Source organism: Grampus griseus (genome assembly GCF_964374135.1).
Source record: "Grampus griseus genome assembly, chromosome: 2".
Classification (NCBI taxonomy): Eukaryota; Metazoa; Chordata; class Mammalia; order Artiodactyla; family Delphinidae; genus Grampus; species Grampus griseus.
In genome coordinates, this window is record NC_139018.1 from 112,845,297 (window position 1) to 112,867,981 (window position 22,685).

At 53.9% G+C, this 22,685-nt stretch overlaps 1 protein-coding gene across 2 annotated transcripts in view; it reads right to left on the reverse strand.

Moving 5' to 3' along the window:
- Positions 1 to 22,685, reverse strand: part of TLE3 (TLE family member 3, transcriptional corepressor) — a 47,587-nt gene that overhangs the window by 20,781 nt on the left and 4,121 nt on the right. For both annotated transcript variants that reach the window (XM_082648068.1, XM_082648067.1), the window contains exons 5-6: positions 6,164 to 6,226; positions 4,501 to 4,575 (exon numbers count right to left, since the gene is read on the reverse strand). In XM_082648068.1, coding sequence (XP_082504194.1) covers positions 4,501 to 4,575; positions 6,164 to 6,226 — 138 coding nt within the window. The remainder of the gene's footprint in view (positions 1 to 4,500; positions 4,576 to 6,163; positions 6,227 to 22,685) is intronic.

Sequence of the window (22,685 nt, forward strand, 5' to 3'; positions counted from 1 at the left end):
GTCAAAAAACACGTCCCATGGGGCAGACGCGTGTCCCTGTCCTCACGTGTGCCACATGCCCAGTTCCCGGGCTCCGAAAGTACGGCCACTTACACGGGAGGCTGTCAGGGAGGCCCGCGCTGGCCGAGTCTGTGTAACTGGACTGTGCACACCACGCTTCATGCCTCTGCAACCTGATTTAACGCTTCGCTTCTCAGGTTCATGATTTGGGTTAAACCTAGTGAAGTTGTCTAAGCATTTCCAGGGCTGAGACCCACCAAGGACCTCCAGACAGAGTCCTAACTGCATAAGATGCAGACGCCCTGCCCTCCACTTCCTGCCCACGGAGGTGGCCCCCCAGCTCCAGGCTGAATTGTGCCTTCATGCTCTGTTATAGCTTGGAGAGCTCACAACAACCCCGTTATCCCCATTTCAGAGACGGGAACAGGCTCAGGGGGAGGTGAAGGAACTCCGCTAAGCCAAAGTAACCAGAGCCAGGACGCAAACCCAGCACGACTTCTCTCTACCACGGCCCCCTGGCTGAGAGAAACAGATGCGTTCATTCTAAGGCCCGCTCGCCGCACCATCCTTCTCCCAGTCAACTGAGCCCAGCTCGTCGGCGTCCTGGAGGGAACGCGAGAACCTCAGTACCGGCTTCAAAATACCCAGTGTAGTTTGTAACAAGCGAAAACCTCCCCCTTCCTCACCCCGCTCACCCAATTTAAAAAAAAAATAAGTAAGCACCAACAGGGACCTACTGTACAGCACAGGGAACTCTGCTCACTATTCTGTAATAACCTAATGGGAAAAGAATCTGAAAGAGAGTGGATACATGTATACGTACAACTGAATCACTCTGCTGTATGCCTGAAATTAACACGTTGTTAATCAACTATACTCCAATATAAAAAAATGAAAAAAAAAAACCAATCAAGCCAACACTTGTATCTTCCACGAATAATTTCCAAGGGAATGCAGACCAGATCGTCAGTGGGGCCAGTGAGGTACATGCCCCGCCACCTGCCAGGTTCAGTGACCTTGGACTAGCACGGAGCAAACTAAAACACGAGTTCTGAAGATGGTGGGTAACTTCGGCTCACGGGGTCTTTAATCTGCTTGTGCAAGCTGCTGGCCAAAGGACAATATTTCACCCCTCACGCTCAGGAACCTTTTGACCCTCCAACGATCCCCCAATAACTTGGACCCAAGAAAAAAGGGTGTGTAACAGGTCTGCAGTAACTGGGTCCTGGCAGGCCCTGGCGAACAGACACACACCTTCAGGCCTGCCTTCCCCAGACGGTCACTTGAGTTCCCAGTGGCCCTGTGTGTGGTGGGCGGACTGGGCCAGCAAGCCTGGGCTTCCGTCAGCCCCTCTGTCCCCTCTCCCCTCACACCAAGCTGACGCTGGATTCTGGCCTCTCTCACCTGGAGGGGAGGCCCTGGAAATACTCTAATTCACGTGATAAACACACACCGCTAGCTGCAGGTATGCCCGTGCCAGATGTGTCTACCTGACCTCTCATCTCTCTCTGAAATGAGCCAAGATGTGAACCCAGAATCCTTCCACCCCATGCCCAGGAGAGCCCCAGATGACTGACTGAAAAGGGCACGTCAAAGGAAACTTGCCCAGCCCTTTTCCATCTTTTCACAAATGGGGAAAACAGGCCAGAGGAATGAAGTGACTTGCCCAAAGCCCCCGCTAACTCCCAGACCAGGGGGCTGGGCTACTTCTCCCCCAAGAGGGGCAAATCGGACAGTACCACGTGGGTAGCCACAAGGCTTCTGGGTCCTCCCCTTCACCGCCCTTTCCTGCTGGGGCAGGACTCCTGCCCTCTGGCCATCAGCCCTCCCGGCCCCCTGCCACCCTCCTCCCATCGCTCTCCCGAGTCAGCCCGGCCGCAAGCCCGCTGTCCCTCTCCTTCCTCCCTCACAGGATGCCCCGGCTCGGCGAGCCATCCTCAGCCGTCCGTAATTCCTGCCTTGTGAGGCTCTGTCAGGCGCACTGATTAGACGGCTGCCTTCTTAATGACAGGGAGACGGCCGCATTCACTCAGAGCCGGAGAAGCAATTACCTCGAAAATGGGGGTCACAGGCCCCACTCGTTGGCTTTAATTGAATTCCAGTATCTGCCTCTAGCTGCCTTGGCCTAACGTGTAGCTTCCTAAATACTCCTTGAAGGAAGTGGAGCTAATCCAAGCAGCGCTTCTTCCCCCAATTCCACTCTTCTCTTAGAACTTAAAAAAAAAAAAAAATTTCATAAGAGGATTTTAATTCCAAAGTTGGGGGTGGGGGGAGACAGTGGGGGAGAAGGGACTCCACTGCGGCCACGGAGGGATGGGAAGGCTGGGCCTGGAAAGCGGATAGGGAAGAGGCTCTGAGAGAGGAGAAGTATCAGAGAACGCACTTCCCACCCCGAGCCCTCATCTGCCACTCTCAGCAAAGCCCCCACGCTGTGAACTGGCCACTGAGGAGGACACGGGCGCCACACCGGGGCCGGACTGGACGGGAGGTGGCGGGGGGAAGAGCCCTAAGCCGAAAGCCAGCCCGGGGCCTCTGGCCTGGTGTTGCTCCTGGACCGTGTGTGACCATCTGTGAGTCACTCCCCGTCTCTGTAAAGCAAGGGCGTCGGCTGGATCAGTGGTTCTCTACCACGGGCCATTTCGTGCACTGCCCCTGCCCCCTGCCGGGACATCTGGCAATGTCTGGAGACGTTCTGGGGTGTCACAGCTGTGTGTGGGAGGGTGCCACTGGCATCCCGTGGGTGGAGGCCAGAGCTGCTGCTGAACATCCTCCTGCACATCCTCACAAAGTATGTGGCCTCAAAGTTCACGAGTCTTGAGGCTGAAGAACCCTGGGCTAATAAGATGGTTTCCAAGGAGACTTCGAATTTTACCATATTATGATTTCCCTGCCGGGGGCTCTGCCTCCCAAGCTCACTGGCTAAAAGCAGTGACCAGTCACTCCCGTTCCCCTTTCTGGCCTCCTCTCTGCTCCTCCCCCCTCAACACTGTCAGGATTCAGACCAGGCTAATACTCCCGCCCTGGCCGTCCTCCAGCAGCTCTCAGCAGCTGCCACGGGACTCAGACCGGAAGGACAGAACCCAGTAACCATCACGGGGTCCCAATACTGTGTGGGAGGATCAGTACCCGCCAGCATCACTCTGTCTCTCCAAAAGCCCACCCTCCCGGCGTTCCTGGCCCAAAGAGATGAGCTGGTCCACCCCCTCCTGTAACAGACGCAGAAACTAAGGCCCGAGGAAGAGATGGGACTGCCTGAGGTCACCTGGGGAAGAGGCTTAACTAGAACACAGGTCTCCAGGTTTCTGCCCCAGAATGAAGAGCCCAGAGTCATCATCAACCCACCAAGCAGAACATCCTAGGCCTTCAGTTCCACCTTGAAATAATGACCGTACTTAAGAACAAGCGGAGGAATGAGGACCCATCAGAGGGCTAGAGGGACCTCAGCCAACCAGTCCACTGCTTCCCAAGCCTGACTACCCTTCCGAATGATCTAGAAAACTTCAGAAACACAGATTTCCGGGTCCACCCCAAACCTATGGAAAAGAACTCTGGGGTGAGTGCCCTAGAATGTATTGCTCAGAAGCTCCGTTGGGGACCTGGACTCAGCCATCTGTGGATGGGAAGCAGTGATCTCACCCACCCTGTTCATTTTAGGGACCAAAGGTGGACAGGTGCATCCTGAGGCTAAGAGTCTTGCCCAAAGTCCCCTTAAAAAACCTGTTTCTCCTCAGATGCTTGTCTTAAATATCCTTTAGCAGCCTCATACCAGAGCAGCAAGCAGGAGGAAGATGCTGCGTGAATCCCACAAACGCACTAAAGATGTAAGCCAGGTAGGAGCACTAAAGGGGAGAGATCGGGCTTCCTCCTTTCACTGAGGGGCCAGACCAGAAGTAGGCCTCACGAAGCACTCTGCATTATCTTTTCCTGTTCCCGGGTGAGACGGGACTTCTAGAACATCAGGGAGACCTAGCCAGGGGCCCTGGCTGGACCTGACATGGGCCCAGGATGAAGACTCCGCCAGGCAGCTCAGCGCATGGGACAGCAAGGCCCAGCCCCAAATGCCACAGCACGTTTCACATCACAGTACAGCAGAGACAGTTCTGATCCCAGGTGGCCAAAGAAGGGTAGACCTTTGCCAGTGAGGGGACAGGCCCCTGGGGAGGTGGGAGAAACCAGGTTGGCCTCCAAGGTGATCCCAGAGTCCACCCCCCGCTCAATGCTGGAGATACCGAAAGCCGGGAAAGGATGGGGTTGATGAATTTCGAGGCGGATCGGGTCTTGTCGGGCACCGCTTTAACTTGGGGAGTGAGAGGCAACCGGGGAGCCACAGGGGGAGATCTCTAGGCGGGTCCAAGCCCATGAGATGCTGGGAGAGGCCGGAGCCCTGGGGCTGCCATTCTTTGAGGCCAGCTAAGGTCAGGGTCCATCTCTGGTTATGGTAAGTGAGAGGAATAAAAGGGCTATACACACGGTGAGAGGCAGACTGGGGAGTCCACGTACCCCGATGATGGCGTTCAGCTCCGTCATGGTGACCTGCTTGGCTCGCTCCACCGCCTGCGCCACCTGCTGCTGGTGCTGGAGGGAGCGGGTGTGGGTTAGAGGCGGCCGCCTTCCCCGACCCACCACGGAGGCACGGGGGTAGGGGACAGGTGGTGACACAGGAGGCAGAGGAGGTCCACCGACCAAAGCAGGACACAGGGAGGACGGGGGACCCTTTAAACCCCTCTCAACGGGTGCCTATTACTTCTGTAATCCACACTTCCCGGAGTTTTAAGTTAAAATATAAAAGAGCCCAAAGAGGGCTATTTGTCGACCGTCTCCCTCCGCCACGCAGAAAAAAAACTTCCTTCCAGGCATTTGAGACAAAAAAAAACTTCCTTCCAGGCGTAAGTCCCCAAACTAACATCCAGGCTGGATATTAGAAGATGCTACTGAATGATTATTCATTTCCTAAATGTGGTGACAACGGTGCAGTCCCGTAGGAGGGTGTCCTGTTAGGAGAGGCAGCTGGAGCAGTGAGTGCTGTGAGCTGTCAGGGTGTTTGCAACTCACACCCAAAGGGTTCAGAGGAAAAGTACGTGTATCTACAGATACTCACCCTGCATCTATCTAAATAGAAAACGAACAACAACAAAAAAACGGCACAACGTTATAAGCTGGGAATTGGGTGATAATGTGTCGATGTAGGTTCATCAGTTACTCTGGTGTGGGATGTTGATGGTGGGGAAGGCTAGGGGACGTCTCTGTACCTTGCACTCAGTTTTGCTGTGAACCTCAAACTATAAAGAATAGAGTCTATTTAAAAAAAACATTTTTTTTTAGTGCATTCATTCCCTTCAGCCTTGAGGTGAAACCTGCTTCATAGGCAGCTGTCTCCCCTAATGGGTTGCAAGCTCCTAGGACATCACTATATCCTGTTTTTACATGAATTCAATCACGTATGGGTCACTACTGCGACTCAAGAGACCCAGGAATCCCGGAGGGAGCGAGGGTGGTCTAAGCCACTGACGGGGGCCTGGCGGGCAGGCCTGCCCCAGGCTGGAGTGAGCTCTGCTGGATGGAAAGGGGCCCCTCTCGGGCAGCCCACCCATCTGCCCTGCACCACGGGGCCTCCTTGCAGATGCTTTTCTCCTACTGCCCACTGGTCCAGCCCTGCCTCAGGCGGGAGTCTCTTGCAAAAGTGTGCTTAGAAGATGATGTGACTGACTTGGTCATGCTCTGATGAGGACACTCTGTCCTGGGGGCTGGGGTCCCCTTTGGGTAGTAGTTCTCCTTGCAGGGTCTGGCCCTTGGTGCTAACTGGCCAGGCTGCCTTGCTCTTAGATGTCTCCAGGTGTGGAAGCTGGGGCACGGGGAAGCAGAGGCTGGGAATGCTGGTTGGGATGGGGTAGGGCCGGCGGTGGGGGAGGCACAGCGGTACCCACTGCCCACTGTTAGCCCCTCCACAGGCCAGGACCCTCCTCTCGGGGCTCAGGCAAGGGCAGAGAACAGGTTCCACTGAAGGAGCAAGTGGGCCCTCTGATGTGCCAGAGGAGCTTCTGTAAAGCCCCAGGCTGTCAACTTCAGTCCACGTGAACGGACAGGGGCTGGGGCTCCGGTGAGACCTAGGCAGCCACTGGGCTGCTCTGCAAGAAACGGAGGGCACAGTAAAAGAAGGGCTTACCTCTTGTGACAGGAAAGGCATGATCTGTGCTAAAATCGTGTTCAGTCTCTTCGCGATCTCTGTCTGCAAAGGAAAAGAGACTGCGTGAGGCTCAGGCCAATAAATCAAGTCGCCAAAATGTCAGACGGTGGAAGGACAAGCTTCCCCCCAAACCGCAGACCCCCGACGGGCTCCATCCGTCCACCCTCGGTGGGCCTCCTGCCAGGAGGCCTCGCTAAATCCACAGCGTGAAGCAATCTCTTCCAACTCCCTCCAACCGGGCTGCCTACATTTCAGGGAGCTCCAATTTCCTATCAGAGGTGGTCTCTGTGTTTGGTTCAGAGTATCCAGTTCGCCTCCTCTGGATGGAAGCCCTAATCAAAACAACGCAAAACGAAACAAGAACCACCTCCACACCGCCCACTGTGGTGAAACCCATCACAAACAAGAGGGAAATGCAGTGTGGTGAGAAGGAACTGCTGTGCCGTGTGGCCCCAAGGGCAACAGCAAGCCAGGCTCTCGGGCTCCCAGACAAATCAGGAGGTGATGGAAGACGCCCAGCTGCATGTGCCAAAGTGTTCCCTGGGGCCAGCCTCACACCCGGCGGTATGTGTCTTAAAGGGTCTCCCTCGCCCTCCACTTTCCACTGCTGCCTGTCTCCCACCAGACCGATCCCTCACCCTTATATGTGCTGCCCAGCCTGAAATCCCACCGTCGACGCTTCCTTTTGGGGGGCATAAAGCACTGCCTTCTCTAACATGATGCTCGGGATGTAACTGATTGGATCCCTAGCCCTTCATCTAAGTTGACCACAGAAACAATTCTCTGCCCCACTGCTAACCCTCCAGAAAAGATCACATTCAGAAAAACATCAACTGATTCTGCCACCCGTGTTCCATGTGAAACCATCTCAGATGAAGAATGGTTTAGAAAAAAAAAAAAGAAAAAAACAGTGGGGCTAAATGGTTAACTGAATCCAGACAGGAAGGCCGAGGACCAGACAGACAAGTCTCAGAATTGCTTCTCTTATCTCCTTCTGAATCCCAAGGCCACCAGGACTGAGGTCCCAGAGCTGGCTTCAAGGCTCTCATCAGCACATAGCCATCTTTCAGAGACAAAACCATGACAACAGCCTTTAAAAATCTGTGATCATCTGCATGTCAAATGACTCTGGATGAGAAATCCTCGTGCACTTAAAATAAAAGTAATGTTGTCTGAAGGCTTACGAACAGACCCTGGCCCTCAGGAGAATTCCTGGGGCCAGCACCCCCTCCTCCCCCCAGCCCCCAGCCACTCATGAGTGATGAGGATGCCCCTGGCTTGTGAAGAGACAGGCCATGGACCAGGAATCTGACGGGCTTTTGTGGTCCCACGTCCTGGGGCTGCTGGCTGCGGTGCAGGCTCCAACTCAGAACGCCTGTCCGGGGCATCAGGGGCTCCTGGGTGGGGATCAGAGATCACCGCTCTCTCCTGGAACACTCTAGATTCTCAGGAATAGGGCCAGTCTTGCCCACTGTGGGCATCTGGGGTAAAACAAGTCTTTGGTGTGAAAGACTGTCCCCCATATCCTAGACCAACTGAGTGCCAATAACGGTCCCCACATTTCTAAACTTCCAGGGTGGAGAGGGTGTATCATCCTCGCTAAGCCCCATGGGACTCACAGCCACATCTGCACATTCAGGGTATATTCCAGCAAGGGCACTGTATAACAGTCTGTCGTACAAACTGGGTTTGTCAGCAACAATGCTATTGACATTTGGGGCCAGATAATTCTTTGTTGCATGGGGCTGTTCTGGGCATTGTAGTGTTTTTAGTAGCATCCCTGGCCTCCGCCCACTGGATGCCCGTCATTCATACTGTAAGGAACCTGGGACGATTACTAATTATTGTATAAATTATTAATCTAGGTAAGTGGGAAGAGTTCTACTCCAAAACAAGGTCCTTTCTCACTTATGTTCATTTTTCTTCCCCCAAATTGACTGACAGTGGGCAAGAGGGATAAAATATAAGAGTCAGGGTTGTACACGTCGGGAGTTCTAGAAACAATCAAATCAGTCCAAACCCGTAAGAGCAACATAATCACTCAACTGTCACAGGTTTATGTGCCAGATAAGAACAGAAAGTTTTATTTAAAACAAAAAGCAAAGAGAAATAAACGAAATAAACCATCCTCACTGCTAGGGAGCTCATCGGTCCAAGGCTTCTTACCTCAAATGACTGCCATAGCAGAGCCTGGTACGTAGTAGGTGCTCAGTAAATGTTGAACCAAAAGAATCTCGCTGGCCTCCCCGCATTTATTTTTTGAGACGTCAGATTGCAGTGGCCCCTGGCCAGGGATCTGGGCCTGCCCCACTGTGGGGGGCATCTGGGGGAGGGGCAGTGGCGGACGGAGCGCTGACCTACAACCAGGAGCACAAGTCCTTCATCGACAGGGTGAGGCAGTGGTCAAGCCAGACCAGCCACAAGCCGCCCGCTGGGCTCTGCCTGCTGCCCCCGCTACAGCCAGGGAGGCAGGCGCAGGCTCGGAACCTTCCCCATCACTCTGGCCTGCTCAGCAACTACAGCTCTCACCGTTTTTGGGGTGGGTAGTTATAAAGGAGTCCCGGCTGTTGCTTACTTCCTCTAGCAAACAGGTCAAGTGTCAAGATCTTGGGAGGTAAAGGAACAAAATGACAAGTAGCTGACCTTCCCTCTCCCCGCATCTTTTACCAAACGTGCGGCCACAGGCTGCCCCCAGGTGGGATCTTTCCCCTGCGCGGCCTGGTCCAGAGCCCAGCATCCTCTGGTTATGAGGAAAAATCTGCCGGGATTTCACGTAGCTCTGCCTGGTTCAAGACCGGTTCAAGCCTGGCATCCAGGCTACTAGGTGACCACGGCTGGGTCGCTCAGAAGCCCTGTGGGGGGCTCAGACCAAGTCCCCTCTCATCTCACCTTTCCACCCACAGGGAGCAGTTCTTGCCTCCCAACCCCACACGTCACGACCAGCAGAACAGATATGCAATATTCCGGAGGCCTGGGCTATCAGCCTTCAGGCTCTCTCCTGGGGCCCAGACTTAATGAAAAGCGGCCTCCCCGAGTGACAGGAAGGACTCTGGCCTGCCACGAGTTAGGACTGTACGGTGTTGGGGGAGGGCAGAGGAAAGGGGGTAGTGTCACACTTGGTCCCTGTCCTCGTGTCTGGGTTTTTTTTTTTTCCTGGGAGGAAGCGGGGGTGGAGAAAGCATGCGATCCCATCCTTCCCAGCTGGGACCGTCCCCTGCCGGGGAGCAGCTCTCCCCTCCTGGTCTCCCCACCATGTGCGAGCAGGAATTGAGCCTCGGTTTCCTCTACATAGACCATCCAACCCTGAGAACGGGCTCAGCGCACGCTGGTGCGTCAAAGAATGAACAGGAAAACTGTTCCCTAAACGATTTTCCTTTTCATGTTTATTTTTTTGAGGGTGATGACGGCAGGAGTGGAAGCTCCTGCAAATAGAAAGTCGACCGGACAGAACCACTCTTAACAACAACGATAATAATAATGGCTAACATCCGCCGACCCAGCTGCTCCAAGCATTTTGCATGTGTGAGCTCACAAGAGCCCTACAGGGAAGGCACTCCTCATCAATCTCCAGTTTTCAGATGGGGAAACTGACGCCTGGCAATTAAGCAACGTCACTAACCGACTTCCTACCAAGAAGCCAAATTTTGACATTTTGAGGGAGCTCAGAGAAGTATTTTTCAAAGAAAAACTACTGTCAGGGTTAATAATTGACAGCATTTCCGATTAGGGCAGCTGTTAAAACAGCATCTGATCCAACTCAAACAAGCTCTAAACATCACTTCCAAGAAAGGAAAGAAAAAAAGAATCAAGACGTGTGACTTTTAACAATCGGGACAGGTCACAAATCACAAATCGGAACTAGATCCTACGTTGGAAAGCTCCTTTTGGCCTTCGGGGCACCCTGTTATCAATAAGGCAGCTGGGGCTCACGGGGTGGACCTTCATCCTTCCTCCATCCTGGTCCCAAAAGGCCACTGCCTTTGAGTCAGAGCCTCGGAGGAGAACCTGGGAGGCGGCGGGTGCCAGGCTGCGGGAGGACGGCTTCCTTTGGAAAAAGGTGTTTGGGGAGCCTGGTGCCGCCTTTGAAAGTTTCTTTTCAAGTGTGGTTCAAAGAAGGCAGCTTTGCTGGTGGAAAAACATCGTTCCTCAGAAGGAACTAAGCTACTCGACGCAGACAGAGCAGCCGCTCAGAGAGAGAAGCGTGCACAGAGATCCTGCGAAATCCGGAATCTGCGCTCTCAACTAGGCGCAGGAGGTACACCTGCCCTGTGTCGCCGTCCAGACTGTTAGGCAGTAAGTGACGGAACACAAGATGAGGGGGGCGGGGGCGAGTGTAGTTTCCCAGAGAGCAGTCCGCTCCACGCGCCTTAGTGACTCCCATTCACGCGATCATCTCATCAGAGCAGAACCTCTAACCATCCTGGGGTAGACGGAGGGCGCCAGAACTTTCTCAAAGCACACTGCTCCAGCCACACCCTTGCATTCACATTTGCTGCTGTTCCCATCCGTTGGGCCTTTGACCCACGACACTGAAGGGAGATGGAATCTGCCCTTGGTCCACACCCCGAGCAACCTCTCACTCCTGACCGGCAGCACCCAGCCAGGCCTCGGCTCTTTTTTTTTTTAATTTAACTGCCTGCTCAAGTCACAGCTGACAGCCACTTCCAGAAGACCGTCTCTCCAGTATTTGAACTGCCAGGTGGTCTGGACCGATCAGCTCTTGAAAATGCACACTTCATTCTAACCTCAGCCCAATAAAAACGAGGAGAGGGAGGAACCTGGCCGCTTTAAAGAGCACGTTCTGACCCCGGAGCCACACAGAAATGACCTGGCGTCGCCTCCCAGCTCGGCCTCCAATCTAGCCGCATGGCTTTGGGCAAATCCCTTCCCTCCTCTGGGCTTCAATTCTGTCGTCTGCAAAACAGAGGGATGGACTGAATAAATGATAAGATCCAGGAGCCATCTTTCAGAGTCTGAGAACGCTAAACATTCCTGAGTTGCTCTGTGACACATCGATTCCTCCAGAAAGCTCAGTAAAACAGAGCAGAACGTGAGTTCAAAGGATGAGCAGAGAAGAGGCAAGCCGACTTGAGACACGGATGGATGCCGGGCGGTGGGCTAGGCTGGGGCTGGCTGGGCTTGGCCCCCAGGACCAGTCTTCACGGCACAGACCGTTCGAATGTGTCCATCAGCCATACTGCACCCAACGGTCACAGAGCAGACAAGAGCAGTGATGTCCTATCTGTAGGTGCCGAGCACCTCCTGTCCGGGTTCTTGCCGTGATTCACAAGGAGCTGAAGACAGCCAGGCAAGGGCTCTTCAAGGTGTCTCACTTAGTGGGAAGTAAGAGCAATGAGGCAGCCAAAGGGCCGCTCCTAGGTTCCCGGTTTCACTTCTAAAACAAGAATTTCTTCACGGGACAACCAGCGTCTTGGGAAGAACAGAGTGCTGTGATTCTGAAGCCCCGTGTGTAGACGTGTGCGAGAAAAACGAGCTGACGGAAAGATACCTACGTGAGATGTGAGTTACACCCCAAGTCCCGTGGAAATGGTGCTCCCCCCCCCAGCTCTGCGTCCGACAGGCCATGTGACCTCTGGACCGCTGGCTGGGCCTTGGGTGACTCCTCTTGAAGCGTGTGTGTCTGGGGTGGACACTTGGTCTGCTCTGGGGTTCTTGAATTTGGATGGGGTTTTACCTGGCTCTCTGACTCAAGTCCTGGGGTGTTCAAAGGGAGGCTGCCTGTCTTGAATTAACATCACAGGGGCACAGGGAGAGGCTGGGGGCCATGCAGAAGCAGGAAGCTGTGGCAGCCAGGTGCCACAGTCACCCCGCAATCAAATACTGGGAGATTCCAGAACAATGCATCCGAGCAATCTTACCTTCAAGTATCCCACTGCATCTCCTAGGCAATTCTAAACTGACAGGCCCTCAATTATTGGACTACGAGATGAAATTCCTTGCCAAGCAGTTTCTCCTCAGACCAAGCTCACAGAGCTCGGAAACAAAGCAAGTGGACGTGTTATCACCAGAGAGAAGGAAGTCCAGGGACAGGGAGGTGTGAGACCTCCAGCAAAAGCCAGTGCCGGGTTCCCAGGCCCTGCTCCATCCCCGCCAGGCACTGGCTCTAGGGGAGAGCAGCTCCACGGTGTCTTTAAGGAGGGGGGAGTAAATGACCCACTTGGCAGCCCGGGAGATAATGACCCCTGCTCCTGCAGGGGCTGGGGAGGTTTACATCACAGATCACTCAATGATAGGTGAGCCTCCTTAAAGGCCCTTTTAGCATTGACATATTGATCAAATTATATATAACTACAACGCCATTAAATATTTATGCTTCCGAGGAAGCCTGCTGAATTCTTTATGCAGGGAGGGCTCGGAACAAAAAAAGGCCCAGCCCTGGTGTGACCCTGAGGATCTGTCTCCCGGGGGAAGGAAGGGGACGCTGGTTGGGGCCAGCCTGTGACACTGGTCCCCGTGCCCTTCACACAGAGTAAAGATGGCAGAGAGGATTTAACACACTTGCCCTTACCCAGCGAGGACAGATGAAAAGCAAGGGAGTCTGGGGGCCCTGAGTTGTGACATGACCTTCCCAGGTGCTCCCCTGAAAGGAATCCCGCCTTCCTTTTCTGTGCCCACCAGAAGTCTTGGACATTTTCTGCCAAGAGTCTAGGGAGTAAGGGAATTGGGAATGGTGACGCTGAGTGAGGAAGCGGGGGAGTGGCGTGGGTGGGAGAACAGAGGAAGCATCTAGGCCACTGACCCTGGAAAGAGTTGGCAACGCAAAGTCTGGAGACCTGCATTTCCGCCCCAGGTGTGTCTTGCGCTAGGACCTCAGCTTCCATCGCATGAAGGAGGCAGACTTGGGTCCAAGTTAATAATCAGAGCTCTCAAAAACAAATTAGGTGCTGTGTGCAAGTGAGTACCCCGTCCCGGGGAGCATTCAATGGCAACCCTACAGGGACACGGGCGTGGATACCACTCCAAGGGAGGGACTTGGAAAGGTGACAGCCAAGTCCCTCCCTGGCTCTAAGACTCGAGACTTTCCTTTCTCAGACTCTCAGTTTCCATCCACCGGGCTTCCTGTTAACAAGATCCAATAATCTTTAAATATTTGTTCACTTTAATTTCTTGGCTCCCAAACACATTAAACTCTGCTTGCCTCCCACCCCCACTCCAGGGAATGGCCCTCAAAGAGCCTGCTTGTGTAGATGGAACAGGGAAAGCCTTTTCAGATTACAGCTTCTCCCAACACTGCCCATTCATCCCAGGCGCGGAAGACCCCACCAACCCCCCCCATCCCTCCCTCCCTCCCCTCAGATAACCCCCTGGTCCCCTCCCCCACCTTCCCAGACTCCACAGGCCAACTCCCGCCAGGAGGGAAAATTCTCAATTCATCCCTGTGGCGTTGCTATGGCAACCCCCAGCCACCTAATCCCCCTTGGAACATTATGCAAATCTCCCTTTGCCCCTCAACAGGCTGTAAAAGTCACATTACCCTTGCAGAGGCGGCTCGTTAAATTTTGGGAGTCTCCCTGTAAGGTCAGCGCTGTGACTTTTTAGGGACAGGGGCTCTCTGGGAAACCTGGGTGGTGGGAAGGGGAAAATGAGGTGTCGGGGAAGGAGCAGAAAACAGTCCCCTTTTACCCACCCCATCACTGAGTCCACAACCCAAGCGCGTGGCCCTTCCTTAGATTAAAAGGGTCAGAGGGGCCTCTCTTCCCCAGACAAGGATGGCAGGAATGGTGGCATTTCACAGGCCATAAAAATCAAGATCAGTTATTTAGAGACTTCCTTAAACGATCGGCTCCCTCTCAGACTGGCCCCCTCCCAAACCATCAGCACATTCAACATCTCATTTCACAGATGGAGAAAAGGAGGCCCAGAGAGGGCCCAGCTGCCCCAGGTCACACAGCAAGACAATGGCTCTGGAGCCAGAATTCCTCCCCCTCATCAAGGGTTCTAAACCAGGGCAGATTTTACTCCCCCAGGGACACTGGCAGTGTCTGGAGACATTTTTGGGTGTCACAACTGAAGTGGTGCTACTGGAAATTAGGAGGTAAAGGCGAGGGATGCTGTTTAATATCCCGGGAAGCCCAGGACAGCCCCACCACAGAGAATTATCTGGCCCCCAAACGCCAACGGTGCCCAGGTTGAGAAACCCCAGTCTACACGTCGCTGACACTCATGTTTCACCGAATTCTTAAAAAGCTTTGTCTGAGGACTTCCCAACACTGGAATCAAAGCCTTGATGTACAGGTGGGTCTGAGGGTGGGCCAGCGTGGAGACCACAGAAGACCACACCCTGATGTGGCCTCTGGATAAAGATCACTGGTCCAAATGAAACAAGCCGAGTTACCAGTTCTGAACCCACCCCTGATCCACAGGGAGACCGCAATCGGGTCACTTAACCTCTTGAAACGTCAGTGTTCCTACTGTTAGGCGGGGCTCCTGGTGTCCACATTGTAGGGCTGGCATGTGGAATCAACAAGTCACAAAGGAGAAAGGGCTCTGGGAAGTGTCACAACACGTGTAACAGCAAGGAGCTGGTCCTCGCTCTCTCAGGCCTTGGCAACTTCGGGGACTGTCCCGCTGTGAGAACCCCCTGTTGAGGTCTCCCCACACACAAGGGAGGTACTGTGCTAAGCAGTTAGCATGCGTCATTTCACATCATCCTCAAAACACGCTCTATAACCGCACAGTCCAATACATGAAGCCAGCGGCCATGCGTGGCTAGCTAACGTTAATTAAAGTTCAATTTGAAACTCAGTTCCTCAGTCACAGTAGCCACATTCCAAGGCTCAACAGCCGCATGTGGCTGGTGGCTACCGTACGGGACAATGAGATAGCCACTTCCACAACTGCAGAAAGTTCTATCAGGCAGTACCACTCTAACAGGTAGGCATTCTCACCATTCCCATTACAAATTCAAGTTCGCAGAGAGAAATGGCCTATCCCAAGTCACACAGCCAGTAGATCCTAATCTAGGACTCAAAACTAAGTTTGTATGACTTCCAAGCCTGTCTCCTAGCCACCAGGACAGGCCATCTCCCAGCTCCTGGTGCTCTGAACCTAACTTCCCAGGATGCCCCTTCGAGAACCAACTGACTTCTGAGAGACCAACTCTGATTCCACTGGCACCTTCATGAAAAAGGGTTTATCAAAGACCCACCACCTGGAGGCCTGGGAAATGCCCAATGTTCCTACAGCACCAGAGGGGGATTAAGACAGGGACCTAGTCAGGGGTATAGCGAGGGAGAGCCAGGTGGAGATCCCTTGAGAAGTGGGGTGAGAACCAGGTAAGAGATTAGAGAGAAACCGGAAAAGGCTAAGAGAGAAGACCACCCACACACATACCCCACCACCGCCACCTTCAGGAGTTCCTGCAGGCTAGGCTCCCCGGTGCCACACACAGAGCGCCAGGTGACACGGAGACCAGCGTCAAGCCAACAGTGGGAGAACTGTGGCAGGGGGAGGGCAGCTCTTTGGGGGCTCTAATGCTTCTCCTCATTTCGGGCTGGTTTCATGGGGATACCGATTCTCTGGGATAAAGCGTGAGGGCCTAGGAGATGGGGCCATCAACCTCAACTCCTCCGGAGTCTTGCCCGAGGACTTCTGCTCTTAGGCAAAGCAAGATGGGCACTGGACTGCAGCACTCTCCACGGGTAAGGCACCTCTGAGGAAGGGCCCCCTTCTCTTCTCAGAGTAAGGGTTTAAGGAGGGGCTAAAGCACCCCCTGACTGATCAGCCCTGGCCCGCCCCCTACCTCCATCTGCCCGATCCCATGGGTACTCTCTTCCCACCAGGCTTTTAGCCCCTCATTCCAGACCATTTGGTATCACCGGCAGCTTCTCCCAGGCCCATGAGTCTGCCCGACCTCTTCCCGGGCAGGAAGTCTGATAGTCCGTGTACCCCGCTTGCACCTCAGCTGGAGGATTGCCTCCCATCCCTTAACCCCCAGACACACTAAACTGCCCCGCTCCGCCCTAGCAGATCTCACCACTGGTTCACAAAGCACGTGCCTGCCGGGATGCTCAGTTTCAGACCAGGAGCAGGACGGACCTGTGGAGGGCTCTCCCCTGAGAAGTGTTTGGGGACTGGGTAGAGGCCCTTTGTCACAAAGTCCTCACCTCCTGGCTGGGTGGTGCAGGAGTCTAAAACAGAAACCTCCCCAGCCAGCCAGGCAGGAAGAGTCCCCTGCCCTGCCCCCAGGTTGCAGGACTGGTGGAAAGAACTCTTTCCGCCTCTGAGGGAAGATGTACCCTTCCAGTACAAACGAAAGAAAAAGTTCTCATTCGGAATTAAGGGGGAAGAAAAAAAGTCGAAGAGCTGTGAACAATGGTTATCAAGGATTTAAAAGGGCAATGAGATAAGGCCCCAACACTTGGAACTCCAGGCCCAAATAGATAGCTGAGGAATGACAGGCATCGTTTACTAATTTACCTCCAAGCCATTAACCCTTGCTTCCTGCTACTCGGGTGCTCCCGTAATCCAAAGTCAGCATGCTTTCCCTGGTTCTTCACCATTCCTTATCCCGCCCCCCCATATCTCTGCTTTATCATCTTTCCCCAACTATCTCGTTCCTCACCCCCCTCCCTTTCTTCTCCTCTCACACTTCAACTGTCCTGTCATGTGAGACGGGAAAAAAAAATGGTTAAGCCTATCAAAGACACGGTATAATACAGGTTTATGACACATATTTCTTCCTACCAGCACGACTTTCGCAACCACAGGCCTCTCTCAGAAACCTGAGAAAGCCTGGTATCCTTCCCAGAAGGTCCGTGACGCTATCCAGGGTCAGGAAGACCCCCAAACTGGAACATACAGTCCCGGAGTCCCCAACAAAATGCACACCGTGCACCCGGTACGGGCTCAGGGGCCTCCGTGAATGCAGAATGGTCTCATCCCTCAGGGCGCTCAGAGCCTCCACAACGCTCTCCTCCCCTCTTAAACCCAGCCCCAGTTTAAGAACACAGCCCTGCGGGCTTCCCTGGTGGCGCAGCGGTTGAGAGTCCGAGCGGGTTTGTGTCCCGGTCTGGGAGGATCCCACATGCCGCGGAGCGGCTGGGCCCGTGAGCCATGGCCGCTGAGCCTGTGCTCCGCAACGGGAGAGGCCACAGCAGTGAGAGGCCCGCATACCGAAAACAATAAATAAATAAAAATAAAGAAAAGAACACAGCCCTGTGGCACCCTTAAGTATACAGGTCATCTTCACACGCCAGGCCTTTCGTGCCAGGCTCTGATGCTTTCCTCCTGGTGTGTGTGTGTCCTGGAGTCAAATGCCTGTGAGTTTAGGTTTCTAAGGTGAAAATGTCTAATCTGCTCTGCAAACAATCAAGTGCTGCAGAAATACGAAAGGCTATATTATTATAATCTCCAGTATCTGGTAGATCAAATTTTCACTGTATCCTTGATGAAGGCTTTCCCCTGGGATTATCTGGAGATGGCGGCAGCCCCAGCACCCCGCCTGTGTCACTCACGTGGCGGGTGAATGAAACGGGGCGCCTCTGAGAGGACAGGGCAATGGGCGCGGCCAGACCCAACCCCAAAGGGGCTCCCCTGGAATCTCAGCCCCACTCCTGGGCACTTGGTTCTTCCTTCACCCTTCAAAGGACGCAATTGGTCAGGGGAAGTTCTGGTGATAGCAAGCGAAGGGAGCCTCTTCCTAAAAGGTTGTTGAACCTTCAAAGTTGTGACATCACTGGGGTGAAGGGGAGGGAGGTCTTTGTTCTCAGGCAGAATCTTCAGGGCTGAGTAAATGGGTCCCCTGGCTCATCCCAAGCTGGGATGAACCTCCCCTGAAGAAGGCAAGTCCCTGACCTCCCCATCCTCACGATTTCCGGAGGGGCCTCTGCAGAAGAACGGCCTCCTGGAATCTGATTTGAGGGACTTCGAGGCCCCTGATCTGACTCCCCAAAGGCTGACCCCTCCCCCATCAGATGGCCTCTGCCTGCACATCCACGGTGACAAGGTGACAGTTTGGAAGCCTGCTCGCTCCACCCACATGCTCACCAGTGCAACAGCCCTAGCAAATAAAAGAACTCAACATCACTGCTGGGGAGAACTGCAACGCCCCCATTATCTCCTCCAGAAGACCCTCGGGGGCGGCACCAAACCTTACTTCTGTGGCAGCAGGAAATTCCCCCCCTTCCCTAAGTTTCCCCTTAGCCTCAACCTGAGAAGGAACATTTCTTTTGAAAGGCAAGAGAAAAGCAAAAGCCAAGGGAGAAAAGCAAAGAGAGAAGGGGAGAGAAAGCATCTTGGCTGTGATCTTGAAAACAAGATATTGTCCCTTTAAGCATATAAAAACAAGGCCCTTGAGTGCGCAGTTCTCACTCTGGTACACAATTATGGGTGCTTTCAACTGTCTAGCACTACTTCAAGTGCTCTCTTAAACCAGACTGTCAATGGCATGTTGAAAGCTATTTTGCCGGCTGCTATCATTAATAGCAAAGTGGAGAGCTGGGCTGATGAGAATTAAATATGGGGGAGGGGGCGGGTCATAACCAGTCATTACAGAATTACCAATATGAGCAAGAAGACAATGCCACTTTGGGGAGTAAAGTTCAAACCAGCAGATGACGGTGGGGAAGCAGGCCACAGACTGCAGCAAGTGGCCCCCCGGCCCGGCCCGGCAGATGGACCTGGGCCAGCCCTGGAGAGCCATCTGGGGACCGAAGAGCCACAGAGCGGCGAGTGTGAGAGCAGAGAGGCCTTGGAGATCGCTTTGCTGCAACATGTCACCACCTCACCTCCTGCCCCAAGTGGAGTCCCCCCTCCCCGCCCCGTTCCCAAGACTTGTGGACTTGTGGCTTCCGGGACACACCTGGCTGCCTTTCCAAGCACTGCGGCTGCCACCCCCGGAGGACCCTCCACTGGCGGCTCCTGCCTAACGAATGCAGCCCTCCCTTTAAGACGAGGCTCAAGTAACAGCCCTTCGATGTAGTCTTCTCTGACCCGACTCCCCTTTCCCAGGAAGGATGAGCCCTTCCGTCCCGGGGGCTCCTCCGTTAGTACTTACGTCACTGCATTGCAATGACTTATTTAGATGCCCGACTCCCCCGTGGAGGGAAAGGTGTCTGTGGAACAAGCCCCAGACCACACCCGGGACACCCCAGGCCCCTAATAATCATTTTGGGGATCAGTCCAACCCGCTCATCTGACTGATGGAGAAACTGGATAGTGAGCAGTAGGAAGCAGCAGGAGGAAGCCTGCAGAGCCAGCGGCCAGCCCGCAACGAACCCCCATCTCGACTCACACCCTCTGACTGCCCAGTAATTCTGAGCAAAGGAGAAGCAACGTGTTCACTGAGCACCCAATATATGCTAAGTGCACATAGGAGTCCTGAGCAGAGGGGCTTGCCCCCCAGCTATGGGGGTGTAGGAGGACCTCCTGCATGCAGATCGCAGCAGGGCACCCCACTGAGGTCCAGCCTGATCACCTTTTTGCCCCTGGCATCCCAGGATTTTGTACAAACGGGATGGAAAAACATTTTCCCCCCACGCAGGAAGGAAAAGGGAATTCATCCCTTGGCTGACTCACTCCTACACCAAAAAAGGAAACAAAGGGCCTCTGACCTAGGCTAGACCCTTCCTGTCCGAGCTGGGGAAGGAGGAAGCCACAGACAGAAAGAAGAGCTCCGTGCCCTCCAGGAGCTCCTGGTCCAGCAGGATTCACGGAGAGTCTTCAGTAAGGAGCCAGGTCCCCATCTAGGACCAGTTTCCTTGATCGGAGGGTAAACACAGGGACCATGTGCCCATCTCCCAGGTCATTTCAGTGATCAAATGGACGAGAAGGAAAAGCGCAAGGAAAGCACACAGACCCTGGCTCCGACAACTCCATCAGCAAGAAGGAAGAGGGGGTCCCGAGAAGGCTGGTGTGAGATGCAGTCTTGGGGGCCTGGGAGGCAGGCTCCTCCTAGGTGGACAGGACAGGGTGAAGGGAGCTTGGAGCTTGGTGGACCCCAAACTGGAGCAAGGCAGGCACCCCAGGCCAGCATGACTAGAGGAGAGACTGTTTCGGAGAAAAGCGACAAGGCAAGAAAGTCAGAAGGAAATCAGGGCGTAGAGCGGTTCCCGGATGCCAGCATTCTGACCAAAATAAATGATACTCAAAGGTTTTTTTCTTAGCTCGACTCAGATGCCACACAAATAGGCACCGCCCTAGTAGGAAGACCCACGTCCCCTTCAATTTCAGTGTTCCACCTTCTCCTCACCAAGACGGACCTGATTCCTGGGCAGGGTTCTGGTAACCTCACCACCTGCTGGCCCGCTCTGGCCACCCACACCTTCACAGCAGCCACAAAACTTCAAGCTGTTATCCCTAGAGGTCTTCCAGCCCAAGCCCCTTTTTATGTAGGTGTGAGGACCCAGAGAAGGGCAATGACAAATGAAGATGTCCCATCTCCATCTTCAGCCACGTTCATGGCCACCCCCATCCTTAGATGAAAGTCACAGGTTTTATCACTTTACCTTACCTGTGACCCTTACCTCCGGGATTGCTAGTTATGCATTGTGTTCATTACTAGGCGCACTGAATCACTGGTTGTGCAAATAGCTAGCGGTTCAGAAGAGCACCCTGGGCGGGCAAAGATGATTCATCTGATATGGTTATAGAACCAGAAATGCGGGACTTTGGCGTTGCCAGGTTTGTGGCCTTAGCCTCCTGAGATAACGCAGAAATCAACAATAATTATAGACACAGAGTGCTATTAGTTAGTAAATAAGCGCTCTTCGTTTCTTGAGTTTTGCTAAGAGACCTGGGGTCAGGAGGAAAAGTGGCAGCGGCAGTTCCTCTGCTAACATGGGGCTGGATACCTCGACTCCCCTGCCTGGGCCTCAGTCTCCTCATCTGTGACTTGAAAGGTCTGCAGGAGATGCCAAAGGGCTCTCCCAGTTAGAACAGAAAGTTAGAAGAAGTGTTGCTCGGTGACAGAAAAGTGGGGGCATGACACTGTCCCCAAATCGAAAGGCCTCTGGTGCTCTTCCAAAACCTTAGCGCTCACCAGCAGGGGGGTGAAGAGACGGCCTGCCCCAGCTTCTCAGGGCACCAGTGCCTCAAACCCAATGCACTACGATCGCTCCGGAGGGCTTGTTTCTGCGCTGGCGATTTGTGGCTGACACCCGAGAGCTTCAGCCTCTGCGGGAACAAGATGGGAACTGACGAGCTGGCCAGCCATCATCACCTCCCCGGCCTTGCTGAATCACCCTTGACATCCTGCCTGGAAGTAGAGGCTTGGAGGAGGTGGGTGACCTCTCGAAATCTCGGGCCAGGCCCATGATGCTGTAACCTCTGCTTTGCCACAATGAGGGAGGGAGGGGAGGAGAAACCATTTACTGCTTCTCTGGGATCTGACAGCTTGGAAAAAGAACGGAGAGGGAGACAGTGAAACAGCTAGGAAAGGAGCCAGCCACAGTGAGTTTAACCTCTCGGTAGAATAAAAACGGGCTGGACGCACCTCATCAGCTGCCCTCTGTCAATACTCAGGCCCATCTGGTGGAACCTGAGGTTCCCAACTAATAGGCGTTTCCCATAGAGCCAGCAAACGGCTTTTGAAGAAAATATGTGGGGGTGCTGGTAAGAGGTGAGTGTGTGTGTGTGTGTGTGTGTGTGTGTGTGAGAGAGAGAGAGAGAGAGAGAGAGAGAGGGAGAGGGAGAGAGAGAGAGAGAGCGAGAGGGAGAAAGAGCGGGAGCACGCAGGCTGAGGACTGCCACACTCCCCAAGGTGCTAGCTCTGGAGAGCATCCATTATATAAAAGTACAGACAGTCCCCGCCCTCCCGCCCCCCCCCCCCCCCCCCCCCCGCCAGCTTCAAGATGAAGAATCCAGCCTGTTTGTTCCAGGCAGATGTAATCACACGAACAGTCAAGTCTAGAGGGCAGGACACTGCATGAATAATTCAAGCACTCCAGTCACTTGATTGTGTGTGCAGATAAAACACCAGTCAACCGCTGAACAGGTCAGCTGATAAACTTGTTTGCTCAGGCCTAACCACCATCCGCCAAATGCACCCAAGACCCACACTACAATTAGTGGCCGGTTTTCTTCTGCAGAACCCTTGCATGCCTAGGGAGTGGCCAGCCCCAGGAGGTCAGGGCTGCATTTCTCAGTGCAGGGTTGCTTCACCTCCTTGCCTCTTTGTTCCTACACAGGCACCGGGCGATTGCACCCAACTCAGAGATTGCCATAAAACCGGTAAAGGCACTGAACTCAGAGCACGGAACACTCCCTCTGGGAAGCAAGTGGGAGCTGAGGCTGGAAGGCAAAGGTGAGTGGCAAACAGGGTAAAGTCCTGTTTAGAAGCCAGAGGCCCAGATTTGAGTCCTAGGTCTGCCCTCCTCGCCTCCCTGAAGCCTCAGTTTCCTCGCCTCCAAAAAGAGGGCAAAGAATACATCTATCTGCTTCTGGCAGCTGACAGGATTAAATGAGACCATGTCGCCAAACCTCAGGCATTCTCCCCCTAAGAACCTGGTTTGGGGACTGGCCAGAAGTCCCAGATGCACAC